Source organism: Coregonus lavaretus, assembly GCF_964263955.1.
Source record: "Coregonus lavaretus genome assembly, chromosome: 21".
Lineage (NCBI taxonomy): Eukaryota > Metazoa > Chordata > Actinopteri > Salmoniformes > Salmonidae > Coregonus > Coregonus lavaretus.
The window spans coordinates 12,992,068-13,004,627 of NC_140008.1; the positions used below are offsets into that span (position 1 = coordinate 12,992,068).

At 42.0% G+C, this 12,560-nt stretch overlaps 1 protein-coding gene across 1 annotated transcript; it reads right to left on the reverse strand.

Annotated features, from left to right (window-relative positions):
• Window positions 1-3,499: 3,499 nt before the first annotated feature.
• Window positions 3,500-11,988, reverse strand: amn1 (antagonist of mitotic exit network 1 homolog). The gene is made up of 7 exons (XM_084185490.1): window positions 11,873-11,988; window positions 11,586-11,718; window positions 9,492-9,621; window positions 7,442-7,659; window positions 6,985-7,041; window positions 6,315-6,426; window positions 3,500-5,260 (listed from the first exon to the last, which is right to left on the reverse strand). Exons 1-7 carry the CDS (start codon window positions 11,890-11,892, stop codon window positions 5,193-5,195), a joined length of 738 nt encoding a protein of 245 aa, XP_084041616.1. The 5' UTR covers window positions 11,893-11,988; the 3' UTR covers window positions 3,500-5,192.
• Between the last annotated feature and the right edge of the window lie 572 nt (window positions 11,989-12,560).

The window sequence follows — 12,560 nt, forward strand, 5'->3', positions numbered from 1 at the left end:
ATCAGAAATACAGTGTAGACATTGTTAATGTTGTAAATGGTTATTGTAGCTGGAAATGGCTGATTTTTAATGGAATATCTACATAGGCGTACAGAGGCCCATTATCAGCAACCATCAGTCCTGTGTTCCAATGGCACGTTGTGTTTGCTAATCCAAGTTTATCATTTTAAAAAGGCTAATTGATCATTAGAAAAGCCTTTTGCAATTATGTTAGCACAGTTGAAAACTGTTGTGCTGATTAAAGAAGCAATAAAACTGGCCTGCTTGAGACTAGTTGAGTATCTGGAGCATCAACAATTGTGGGTTCGATTACAGGCTCAAAATGGCCAGAAACAAATAACTTTCTTCTGAAACTTGTCAGTCTATTCTTGTTCTGAGAAATTAAGGCTATTATTCTATGCGAGAAATTGCCAAGAAACTGAAGATCTCGTACAACGCTGTGTCCTACTCCCTTCACAGGACAGCGTAAACTGGCTCTAACCAGAATAGAAAGAGTGGGATGCCCCGGTGCACAACTGAGCAAGAGGACAAATACATTAGTGTCTAGTTTGAGAAACAGGCGCCTCACAGGTCCTCAACTGGCAGCTTCATTAAATAGTACCCGCAAAACACCAGTCTCAACGTCAACAGTGAAGAGGCGACTCTGGGATGCTGAACTTCTAGGCAGAGTTGCAAAGAAAAAGCCATATCTCAGACTGCCCATCTTAATCTTTTCTTTTTATTGGCCAGTCTGAGATATGGCTTTTTCTAGAAGGACCTCAGACTGGGGCGAAGGTTCTCCTTCCAACAGGACAACGACCCTAAGCGCACAGCAAAGACAACACAGGAGTGGCTTCGGGACAAGTCTCTGAATGTCTGTAAAAAAATGTAACCTGCACTTGTATGCCTATGATACTGTTGTGTACGCTGTTGCCCCCACGGTTGACCAGGCTCTGTCTGAACTACAGTCTGCCTTCATTGTATTACAGAACTTTATTGACCTGAAATTAGTATTGAATGCAGGTAAAACTAAGTATATGTTCTCTAGAGTGCAGAACAATACGTCTGATTTAAGCATATGTACTTTCGATGGTGTCCATATTCAGCATTTCCGTGCTTACAAATATCTGGGCATCTGGATAGATGAAAAGCTGTCTTTTAAAAAGCACATTGATGAGTTAGTTAAGAAGATGAGAAAATAAATGGTCTTCTTCTATAGAAATAGGTCCTGCCTCTCGCTAAATAGTAGAAAGCAGATTATTCAGTCGACATTCCTATCGGTCCTAGACTATGGCGACATCATCTATATGAACGCAGCTACCACTTCATTAAGGCCGTTAGATGCTGTTTATCATAGCGCATTATTACAGGCGACAATTTTAGTACTCATCACTGCATTCTCTACTAGAAAGTTGGTTGGCCATCTTTGATGTCATGTGGGTTGATTCATTTCTACAGTGGGGAAAAAAAGTATTTAGTCAGCCACCAATTGTGCAAGTTCTCCCACTTAAAAATATGAGAGAGGCCTGTAATTTTCATCATAGGTACACGTCAACTATGGCAGACAAATTGAGAGAAAAAAAATCCAGAAAATCACATTGTAGGATTTTTAATGAATTTATTTGCAAATTATGGTGGAAAATAAGTATTTGGTCACCTACAAACAAGCAAGATTTCTGGCTCTCACAGACCTGTAACTTCTTCTTTAAGAGGCTCCTCTGTCCTCCACTCGTTACCTGTATTAATGGCACCTGTTTGAACTTGTTATCAGTATAAAAGACACCTGTCCACAACCTCAAACAGTCACACTCCAAACTCCACTATGGCCAAGACCAAAGAGCTGTCAAAGGACACCAGAAACAATTGTAGACCTGCACCAGGCTGGGAAGACTGAATCTGCAATAGGTAAGCAGCTTGGTTTGAAGAAATCAATTGTGGGAGCAATTATTAGGAAATGGAAGACATACAAGACCACTGATAATCTCCCTCGATCTGGGGCTCCACGCAAGATCTCACCCCGTGTGGTCAAAATGATCACAAGAACGGTGAGCAAAAATCCCAGAACCACACGGGGGGACCTAGTGAATGACCTGCAGAGAGCTGGGACCAAAGTAACAAAGCCTACCATCAGTAACACACTACGCCGCCAGGGACTCAAATCCTGCAGTGCCAGACGTGTCCCCCTGCTTAAGCCAGTACATGTCCAGGCCCGTCTGAAGTTTGCTAGAGTGCATTTGGATGATCCAGAAGAGGATTGAGAGAATGTCATATGGTCAGATGAAACCAAAATAGAACTTTTTGGTAAAAACTCAACTCGTCGTGTTTGGAGGACAAAGAATGCTGAGTTGCACCCAAAGAACACCATACCTACTGTGAAGCATGGGGGTGGAAACATCATACTTTGGGGCTGTTTTTCTGCAAAGGGACCAGGACGACTGATCTGTGTAAAGGAAAGAATGAATGGGGCCATGTATCGTGAGATTTTGAGTGAAAACCTCCTTCCATCAGCAAGGGCATTGAAGATTAAACGTGGCTGGGTCTTTCAGCATGACAAGGATCCCAAACACACCGCCCGGGCAACAAAGGAGTGGCTTCGTAAGAAGCATTTCAAGGTCCTGGAGTGGCCTAGCCAGTCTCCAGATCTCAACCCCATAGAAAATCTTTGGAGGGAGTTGAAAGTCTGTGTTGCCCAGCGACAGCCCCAAAACATCACTGCTCTAGAGGAGATCTGCATGGAGGAATGGGCCAAAATACCAGCAACAGTGTGTGAAAACCTTGTGAAGACTTACAGAAAACGTTTGACCTGTGTCATTGCCAACAAAGGGTATATAACAAAGTATTGAGAAACTTTTGTTATTGACCAAATACTTATTTTCCACCATAATTTGCAAATAAATTCATTAAAATCCTACAATGTGATTTTCTGGATTTTTTTTTCTCATTTTGTCTGTCATAGTTGACGTGTACCTATGATGAAAATTACAGGCCTCTCTCATCTTTTTAAGTGGGAGAACTTGCACAATTGGTGGCTGACTAAATACTTTTTTCCCCCACTGTATGTTTTCATTTATAAAGCCATTTTACAAAAGGTCCCACTGTACCTAACATCATTAAAAACTTTAGACATACAATTACCACACCCGGTCTCAGGGATGGCTAACTCTGGAAATTCCTTTGGTCTCTACTGAGTTAGGTAAATCAGCTTTTAGTTTTCTTGCACCTTATTTGCGGAAACAATCTTAAATGTGATGTTCTGGTGCCTCTAGGGTAATTCAGAAAGCTGATTGAGGACCTTATTACTGATGAATGTGTTTGTTTTTTATTACAATGTTTTTCTTTCTGCTTACATTTTGTATTTATATTGATGTGTGTATTTTCTGTAATTTATGTAATTCAGAGCTCATCTGTAAAAGAGACCTGATAAAATAAAGGTCAAATAAAATTCCTGTTCTGAAACTATCAGCTGCTCATCTTAGTGTTCTAAGTTGTCATGGTACAAACAAACGACAAATGCTTGAATCCAATTCAAGTCTTTTTTTACATTGCAATGAAAGGGTCGTGCTCAGACGAACACCTTGCCAAACGTACGTTTTTTCCCCATCTCCTTCTTCACAGTTAACTTACACAAATCAAATCACATTTTACGGTGAAATGCTTACTTACAAGCCCTTAACCAACAATGCAGAGTTTTTTGTAAAAGTAAGTAACGTATATTCTCATTGGTCAGTACAGGAACATCAGGTCAGTTACATATTAACGTTGTGACTTGGTCAACATACGTTCTGTAATGAAGGTCATGTATGCATTGGTACTTCTTATCTTCTTTGTTTTACAGAAGTACAAAGGCAAAGAAGCCCATACCTTCCTGAGAAGAGCCTTTACCTAACCTACATGCAATGAACCTACTACTATGTGATGTGTCCAAACAGATATGTGTTTTTTTCCATGTTACAAAGATACACATATAGTGAAACAGGCAGTTCCCATCACAGTGTACCTGAACAGACTTTGTTCCAACATATTATTTATTTCCAAATGTAAGATTGTATCACTACTTTTGTGCTTACATATTTACAACAGAAATGGAGTAACAATTTCTAAATCGAGGGCAGGGTGCTGCGTGCATACAACCAAGTTACAGCAAGGACATCTCAAATTAAGTACAGTGAAAATAATGTCATAAGTGCATTTACAAAAACTTTTAGTTTCAAAATAAATAAATATGAAATGTAACATTGACAGAGAATACAACACTGAGCAGCACATCCAACTAACTATCGAGGTTTGATCTTGTGGGGATCTATTTTCTTACAACTAGATGTGATGCCTAGCTTAGAAAGAATACATTAATGATTAAACATAATAGGTTTGTGCTGTACTGATATAGATTGTTTAACATAACAAGCTGTGATTAATGTGAGGAACCGTTAGGGGGTAGGCTGAGACAGATTTGTGACTCACACACACACACACACACTGCCTCTTTGTTAAACCGCTCAAGGACATGTGTTCTGCTACAATGAAGAAGAACAAACTATGTCTGAGGTTGCTGACTCAAGACAAGTTGTAAAGATAACAACTAATGCCCGGCAACAGTGAAGCACCAAGGGGCTGGGACCAGCCTGTGCGCCATCGATAGGTTGGGTAAGTTTAAACCACACCCAGCCTCTACTCTGACAGGCCCAGCAGGGAGCGGGAACTATCTCTGTCAGAGTATTTAAAGAAGAACTTATAACAATGGCTCAGTTCTCTGTCTGCCCTGCGTGGTTTTTCAGTGGGCCCGTATATACGAACATCATATTTACCATTCAAGTGTTTGCATTAATTAAAATACTAGTCTATTTTTGAAGACGTGTATTGACCTCTTTTTGTTCCTATACCAGATTTGAATTGACGCAACTTGACAATCTTCAACCACTTATTGATGATAATCACACTACAAAACTGAGATTTACTGAGACTGGTGTTTTTTTGTTTAGCGGAATATAAATAACAGCCATGAGCCCAGTGCCGTCACTTTGGTCCCAGAAGCTTAGATCATTTGAAGGAGTTTAAGTGTCTTTTCTTTCCAGCCCTCCTCCTCAGTGCTCCCTTGGAGTAGGTAGAAGTTGCTCCTAACTCCTTGATCCAGGGTCAGATAATCTAATGGGTAGGTTTAGGATTGTGGGTAGGGTAATCTGTTCCTAGGTCTGCATTTATGGGTAACTTTTCCCTCAGTACACTGTCCATGATACCTGTTGGAACTTATCTGGGTCTAAAAGGTTGTGCAGGGCCTCTTGATCTGAAAGACAAAGGAGGTTCGGGTTATATTGATAGAAGATGTGTATGTTTAAGGTGATGACTAAAGTATTCCACCCCGAAACTGTAGAAATGTGATAGAATCATAAGACTATAATCTGTGTTATATATAATCGTGTTTAGCTTAGTTAGAAGTACAACTAGGGCATCGACTTATTTTTATATCCATGCAAGCAGAGTCCAACTGTGAAACCAACAACAGAAAACAGGATGCGAAACTAAACACTGAAAAACATGTCCCCATCTAGGGTGAGGACAGTGAGAGAGCTTAGAGAGTTAATCATATGTTCTTGTATAAGATGCATATTTGCCCAGCAACAGAGTATTTGTGTCTTGTGAAACCAGTCAAGGAAGTCTGTGCATGTGTGACCTGATACTGGAGGAAACAGAAAAGCAACCACACGAACACAGCTGGAGTGTGAAATAGATACAAGAAGAAACAAATAGGTTGTTGTAAAAGCTTACAGAGAAATGTGAGAGTTGCCTATATATGGGCTAGGAGCTTTTTCATTGGCCCACTTAGGGGCGTAGTAAAGGTATAAAAAACATTGTTCATTGTATGATTTTCAGAGCTCTCATGAATAAAATACTGATCTATTGCAGACGGGACTTTGTTTAATTCATTGTTAACTAGAGCCTTACAACCTCTGGGAATTATTCAAAGCTTGAGTGACAGTTGAGTTCAACAATTGAGATAGTAAAATTCTCGTGACATATAGCTATACAGTTGTGAATTTACCACAATTGTCTTTTGAATACCAATTTATAAACACACATACAGATCTGGACTGGGCTAGTGAAATGGACGTCAGGGTGCTGCTAACAGTATATTTTCCTCCACTGTCCCGGTCCCCATACCGGGGGCTCTGCTCGCAGACACATGTGACCGCCCTCAACGTACCAACCGTTTGAGCTATCAATTTTTTTTTATTTTGATAACTCCATCGGCGACATTTCAAATTAGCTGTGGAGTGATCTTACGGTACGTTCTTAACGCTGTTATAGTAGACAACTTATACTTTGAGCTAAAAGCTCACCAGTGATGAGAGGACATCCATCGAAGGTAAAGATCCGGACGTTGGGGCAGTTTGTAAGGACAGCCCTCACCGCCTTGCCTGTCAGGTTACGACATCGGGCCAACTGGAGTTCCTACATCACATCAAATCATATAATTTAGAGATCCCTGTCTGCCTAGACATAATAATCTGGCTCCAAAAAAAACATGGGAAAACGGCACACTTGGAAGTCTTTCTATAAAAACAAATAAACTAAGACTTGAATCAAGGCTGGACGTTATCTTTCCAAATGTGCAGTGTTTACATGTGTCTTATGTAACCTTTATTTAACTAGGCAAGTCAGTTAAGAACAAATTCTTATTTACAATGACGGCCAAACCCGGACGGCGCTGGGCCAATTGTGCACCGCCCTATGGGCCTCCCAATCATGGCCGGATTGTGATACAGCCTGGAATCGAACCAGGGTCTGTAGTGACGCCTCTACGCAATACTAAGTTGCTCCTGCCATAGCAATCACCTTGAAGAACTTGTGCACAGACCTACTTTTTTGCACACTTATACTATACCAGGGGTATTAATTGATCATTTTAAGTTTGAACAGACAAGATCTACACAACAAAAGCATAAAGGGACAGAGTTTATTGTCCTCTGAGTTAATTATTTTCATATGCACATGTGTTGGTCTTCTTACCTTCAAACTGTTAGAGCATGGTGCAGTAGCCAGCCCAATGACACCCTCATCTGTAACCTGAAACAAAGAGCATATGATCTCAGTTAGAACAGGGCAGTTTAGAAACAGTTATAAAACAGACTGATTAAGTGAAAAGGGCAACATGAAACTGTGTGATTGAGCAATCTTACAGATACTAAGAGGAACAGGATGACCTGTCCCTTCTTCAGGCCATATAAGATGACAAATTAAATGTTCCTCTTCTAAAGCGTCAAAGTACCAACCTGGTAATGCTCCGTCCAGAGGGATAAACCATAAATTCCTGTTATACTAAGATAATCTAAATATTAGGAATAGGAGGAGCGCAGCCTTCACAAAAACTTCAGTCTTAAACCCAGGGTTTAAGTTTATTAGAGAGATATGTCATCCAATCTGTAGTGAAAACTTAATAAGCAGTTCACTCACTCAATTGAATTACCTTGGTTCCCGAGAGGTTGAGGCTATGGAGAAGCCTGCAGTTCCCTGCCAGTGCCAGCAGGGCGGCATCTCCCACAGCAGAGCAGCCCCAGAGGGAGAGGACCTCCAGCGAACTGCAGCCATGGGCCAGCGCCAGGACCCCCTCATTTGTCACTGCAGTACACTCAGTCAGGTCCACCACCTGCAGGCCTGGGCAGGAGGCCGCCAGAGCCCTCACACCTACAGAGAACCGACCAATCAACATGTTAATTGTATAGAGCAATGTAATTGTATTGTGTTAGATCACATCATATGTCATATTGTGTTATAATATATTTATATATTTTTATTATTTGGTGGGTGCTTATATTTGTCCTATTTCACAAATGTACAAATGAGTATCATATGCATGTGTGAATTAGAAATGTGTTTTTTGCATATCCCAACTCCCCCTGAGACACCCTCGGAGAGTTGGGTCACAGCTAGGGTCAGCCATTATCAACGGCGACATATTGTATTATGATGTTCATTGTAATGTACTGTATTGTAAATGTATTGTAAACAGAGTGATGGTCCAGCAAAAAGCTGGTGCATATCCAAGAATGTTGGTAGAAGTGCTGACTAACAGAAAAATAAACTGTGTCAATTATTATAATAATTTTTTTAACACAGAAATTGTTACATTTGGTAGGTACAGTGGGGGAAAAAAGTATTTAGTCAGCCACCAATTGTGCAAGTTCTCCCCCTTAAAAAGATGAGAGAGGCCTGTAATTTTCATCATAGGTACACGTCAACTATGACAGACAAATTGAGAAACTCCAAACTCCACTATGGCCAAGACCAAAGAGCTGTCAAAGGAAACCAGAAACAACATTGTAGACCTGCACCAGGCTGGGAAGACTGAATTTGCAATAGGTAAGCAGCTTGGTTTGAAGAAATCAACTGTGGGAGCAATTATTAGGAAATGGAAGACATACAAGACCACTGATAATCTCCCTCGATCTGGGGCTCCACGCAAGATCTCACCCCGTGGGGTCAAAATGATCACAAGAACGGTGAGCAAAAATCCCAGAACCACACGGGTGGACCTAGTGAATGACCTGCAGAGAGCTGGGACCAAAGTAACAAAGCCTACCATCAGTAACACACTACGCTGCCAGGGACTCAAATCCTGCAGTGCCAGACGTGTCCCCCTGCTTAAGCCAGTACATGTCCAGGCCCGTCTGAAGTTTGCTAGAGTGCATTTGGATGATCCAGAAGAGGATTGGGAGAATGTCATATGGTCAGATGAAACCAAAATAGAACTTTTTGGTAAAAACTCAACTCGTCGTGTTTGGAGAACAAAGAATGCTGAGTTTCATCCAAAGAACACCATACCTACTGTGAAGCATGGGGGTGGAAACATCATGCTTTGGGGCTGTTTTTCTGCAAAGGGACCAGGACGACTGATCCGTGTAAAGGAAAGAATGAATGGGGCCATGTATCGTGAGATTTTGAGTGAAAACCTCCTTCCATCAGCAAGGGCATTGAAGATGAAACGTGGCTGGGTCTTTCAGCATGACAATGATCCCAAACACACCGCCCGGGCAACGAAGGAGTGGCTTCGTAAGAAGCATTTCAAGGTCCTGGAGTGGCCTAGCCAGTCTCCAGATCTCAACCCCATAGAAAATCTTTGGAGGGAGTTGAAAGTCCGTGTTGCCCAGCGACAGCCCCAAAACATCACTGCTCTAGAGGAGATCTGCATGGAGGAATGGGCCAAAATACCAGCAACAGTGTGTGAAAACCTTGTGAAGACTTACAGAAAACGTTTGACCTGTGTCATTGCCAACAAAGGGTATATAACAAAGTATTAAGAAACTTTTGTTATTGACCAAATACTTATTTTCCACCATAATTTGTAAATAAATTCATTACAAATCCTACAATGTGATTTTCTGGATAATTTTTTCTCATTTTGTCTGTCATAGTTGACGTGTACCTATGATGAAAATTACAGGCCTCTCATCTTTTTAAGTGGGAGAACTTGCACAATTGGTGGCTGACTAAATACTTTTTTTCCCCACTGTAGGTACCATCTGAGGTGATGCTGGGTTGGCCCCGCAGAAGGATCGTCCGGAGCTGCGGACAGCGGATCTGTTGCAGGGCGGAGTCAGACACTCTGCAGTTCACCATGTCCAGCTTGTGTGTCCCAAGATGCATCAGCTGAGGGAAAACACAGTAGGAAGTGTGCAGGAGTTGGTTCTAGCCCAGTAGTAGCACACAGAATGAATACCATGACTTTGATTAGAATCATGTGTGTTAGTGCTGGGCCAAACCAGAGAGGAAGAGAGAGGCCCAACTCAGGGGAAAATCTGTCTCCCTCCAGCAGGTAGCGTTTTTTTGCATTTCGCCCACCAAGCAAGGAGTAGTGTTTGTATGGAGATCAATGAGTGTCAAATTTGGTCAACAAAAAAACGTATGGCTTATTTGCTTCGCGAGGTGGATTTTATTGAATAGAAATTTCGTAATGCTTAAGTTGTTACAAATGTACTGAGAAGCAGGACACGTGACATCCCGGCAACTTTGAGAAAAAACACTATTTTGGAGTTGTCTCAAGGTGGCTATGCATATTCATGGTATGAGGCTAGTAGAATAGCATCTCTCTCCACTGAATTCAAGCAGTTCACCTCAACTGCCCTCATCGAAGATTTAAAAAAGGTTGACTATATTGAATTGTATCCACTAATCCAAAGAAACGATAGGCGGGATCTAGACAGCCTGCTGTGCCGCTTTGTGGATGACTCCCATTGTTAGGGTGGAGAGATGCAGTGTTGCCAACTTAGCGACTGTCGTTATATTTAGAGAGTTTTCAGACCCCTCTAGCGACACATTTTCAAAAAAGCGACTAGCGACAAATCTCGCGACTTTTTCTGGTGTTATTGGAGACTCTGACGTGAAAGCACGTATCGTTCTTACTCTTCTCAATGAGCAGCGGGTGCTTTGTTACCCCCGTCCCAAAGGACTCACAGGCGGCCCAGTCTTCCAGCAGAAGTCCCTCCCAGCTGCAGTCAGAGCAGGAGATGTTCACCCCTACACGTCCAGACTGCAAATGAATCGCGCATGCGGGAAGCCGCCGCTGGCTGATCCCGCCCTGGCTTACATTCAAATGTAAATGTAGGGTGTTTTTTACTCACTTTTTGTCTCTCCCACAACGTTATTCCTCTCTCCTACAGCGTCCATCACAATTACATGCACATGGCCACTTATGCAAATTAGGTGATTACATCATTTAGCGACTTTTAGGACAGCCAATAGCTACTTTCCTTACTGAGGAGTTGGCAACTCTGGAGAGATGCATCTTGTCAGTATATCCATCATCTTTGGCTAAACACATGCCCCGGCTCAATTGAGAGAGCCGCTGGTGGATGATATATGTGCTGCTGTGCTGGAACAAAAACCTGCACACTGTCTGAACTGAAGGTGTCCACTGTGGTTCCAGAACAGGAATTCGCCAGAACCACAGTGGACAACTGTGGGGATCTATTTTCTTATAACTAGATGTGATGCCTAGCTTAGAAAGGATGCATTAATGATTAAACATAATAGGTTTGTACTGTACTGATATAAATTGTTTAACATAACAAGCTGTGATTCATGTGAGGAGCTGTTAGGGAGTAGGGGGAGATAAGACTTGTGTCTCACATACACAAACACTGCCTCTTTGTACATATGTCCTTGGGCAGTTCAACAAAGAGTACAGTTAGGGTGGGAAAGTACTGGGAAACTGTGTCTATGGGTGCTGACTCTCTGGACCAGCTGCAGATAACAACTTATGCCAGGCAATAGGGAAGCGCCAAGGGACTGGGACCAGCCTGTGCGCCAACGATAGGCTGAGTAAGTCTAAACCACGCTCAGTCTCTACTCTGATAGGCCAGCAGGGAGCGGGAACTATCTCTGTCAGAGTATTTAGGGAAGAACTTAGAACAATGGACCAGTTCTCTGAGTGCCCTGCGTGGTATTTCAGTGGACCCGTATATACGAACATCATATTTACCATTGAAGTGTTTTGCATTAATTAAAATACTAGTCTATTTTAGAGGACGTGTGTTGACCTCTTTTGTTCCAATACCAGATTTGAATTGACGCAACTTATCACAACCCTATTTCATATAATACACAGCTATTACCTGACTGATGTTTAGGTCGGTCACCGTGCCCTGTGATGACATGATTCGTAGCAGCGTGTCTTTTATGCCTGCAGGTAAAGCTATGAAGTCACTGAGGTATCTGTCCGCATAGATTGCGACATATACGGCGCATCTGCAAGAATGGAAATGTACATCAATTAACATGTATCGAGCTAGGTAGCTACCCTAGACAGCTAGCAAGCTAGCTAGACGAATTGTTACAAATCACATTTTACAGACGCTCAAAAAACGAACATTGCTGTAACCTGTCAGAACTACCCACTCACATATTCAAAAGCGAATCCATTGCCAAAATGCCACTCCTGTGTCTGGGAAAGTGAGTATGGAGAAGCTAACCTACTAACGCTAGCTCCCTGACAGGTGGTCCAAACACAGATAGAACAATGAGACAGATATTTCACCGGATGTATAAATATGAAGCATCCGGTTGGCGTTTCCACTCACTACCAAATATGGTGACGAGAGGAACCCAGTCGTCGGCTGTGGGAGAAGATGGAGCAAGATTAATTTTGGCCGAAATTCTAATTTTCTAATCGATGAAACATTTGATCTCCATACAGGTTTCTGTTTCCAAAATTATAATCTGTAACATACAGAGTGGACTGCGTTATGTAGACTTTACCCTTTGCCAAAGTTTCAAAAAATTGCGTTGTTTAGAAGGAGTGCAAGGGCGAATTGAATGATTGCAGACTCGCACTTCACAGAGTAGGCGAACTTCCCATCACTACGCATTGTCGAACAAGCCCAGTCAGTCACTTTTCACCCGGGGAAAACTACGCCTATCCGGGCGGGAAAAGTACTAAATTGTCATACAGTCAGTGTTTAATTTGAACCGGCGCATCTCCGTTTTGGACTGTTTCGTTCCGGAACCTATTTGGCCATATCCGGTACCTCTCGTGGCATGAACAATAATTGTCACTTTTTGCAATGTAAAAATTATAATAAACGCAATCA

Bases quoted from the DNA above. Each gene is read 5' to 3' on its own strand.
- amn1 (XM_084185490.1), bottom strand. From the start codon at position 11,892: ATGGATTCGCTTTTGAATAT. The intron at 9,622-11,585 runs GTAATAGCTGTG...GTTTTCCCTCAG, and splicing joins CCGACCTAAACATCAGTCAG to CTGATGCATCTTGGGACACA. The intron at 7,660-9,491 runs GTACCTACAGTG...GGTTCTCTGTAG, and splicing joins ACCCAGCATCACCTCAGATG to GTGTGAGGGCTCTGGCGGCC.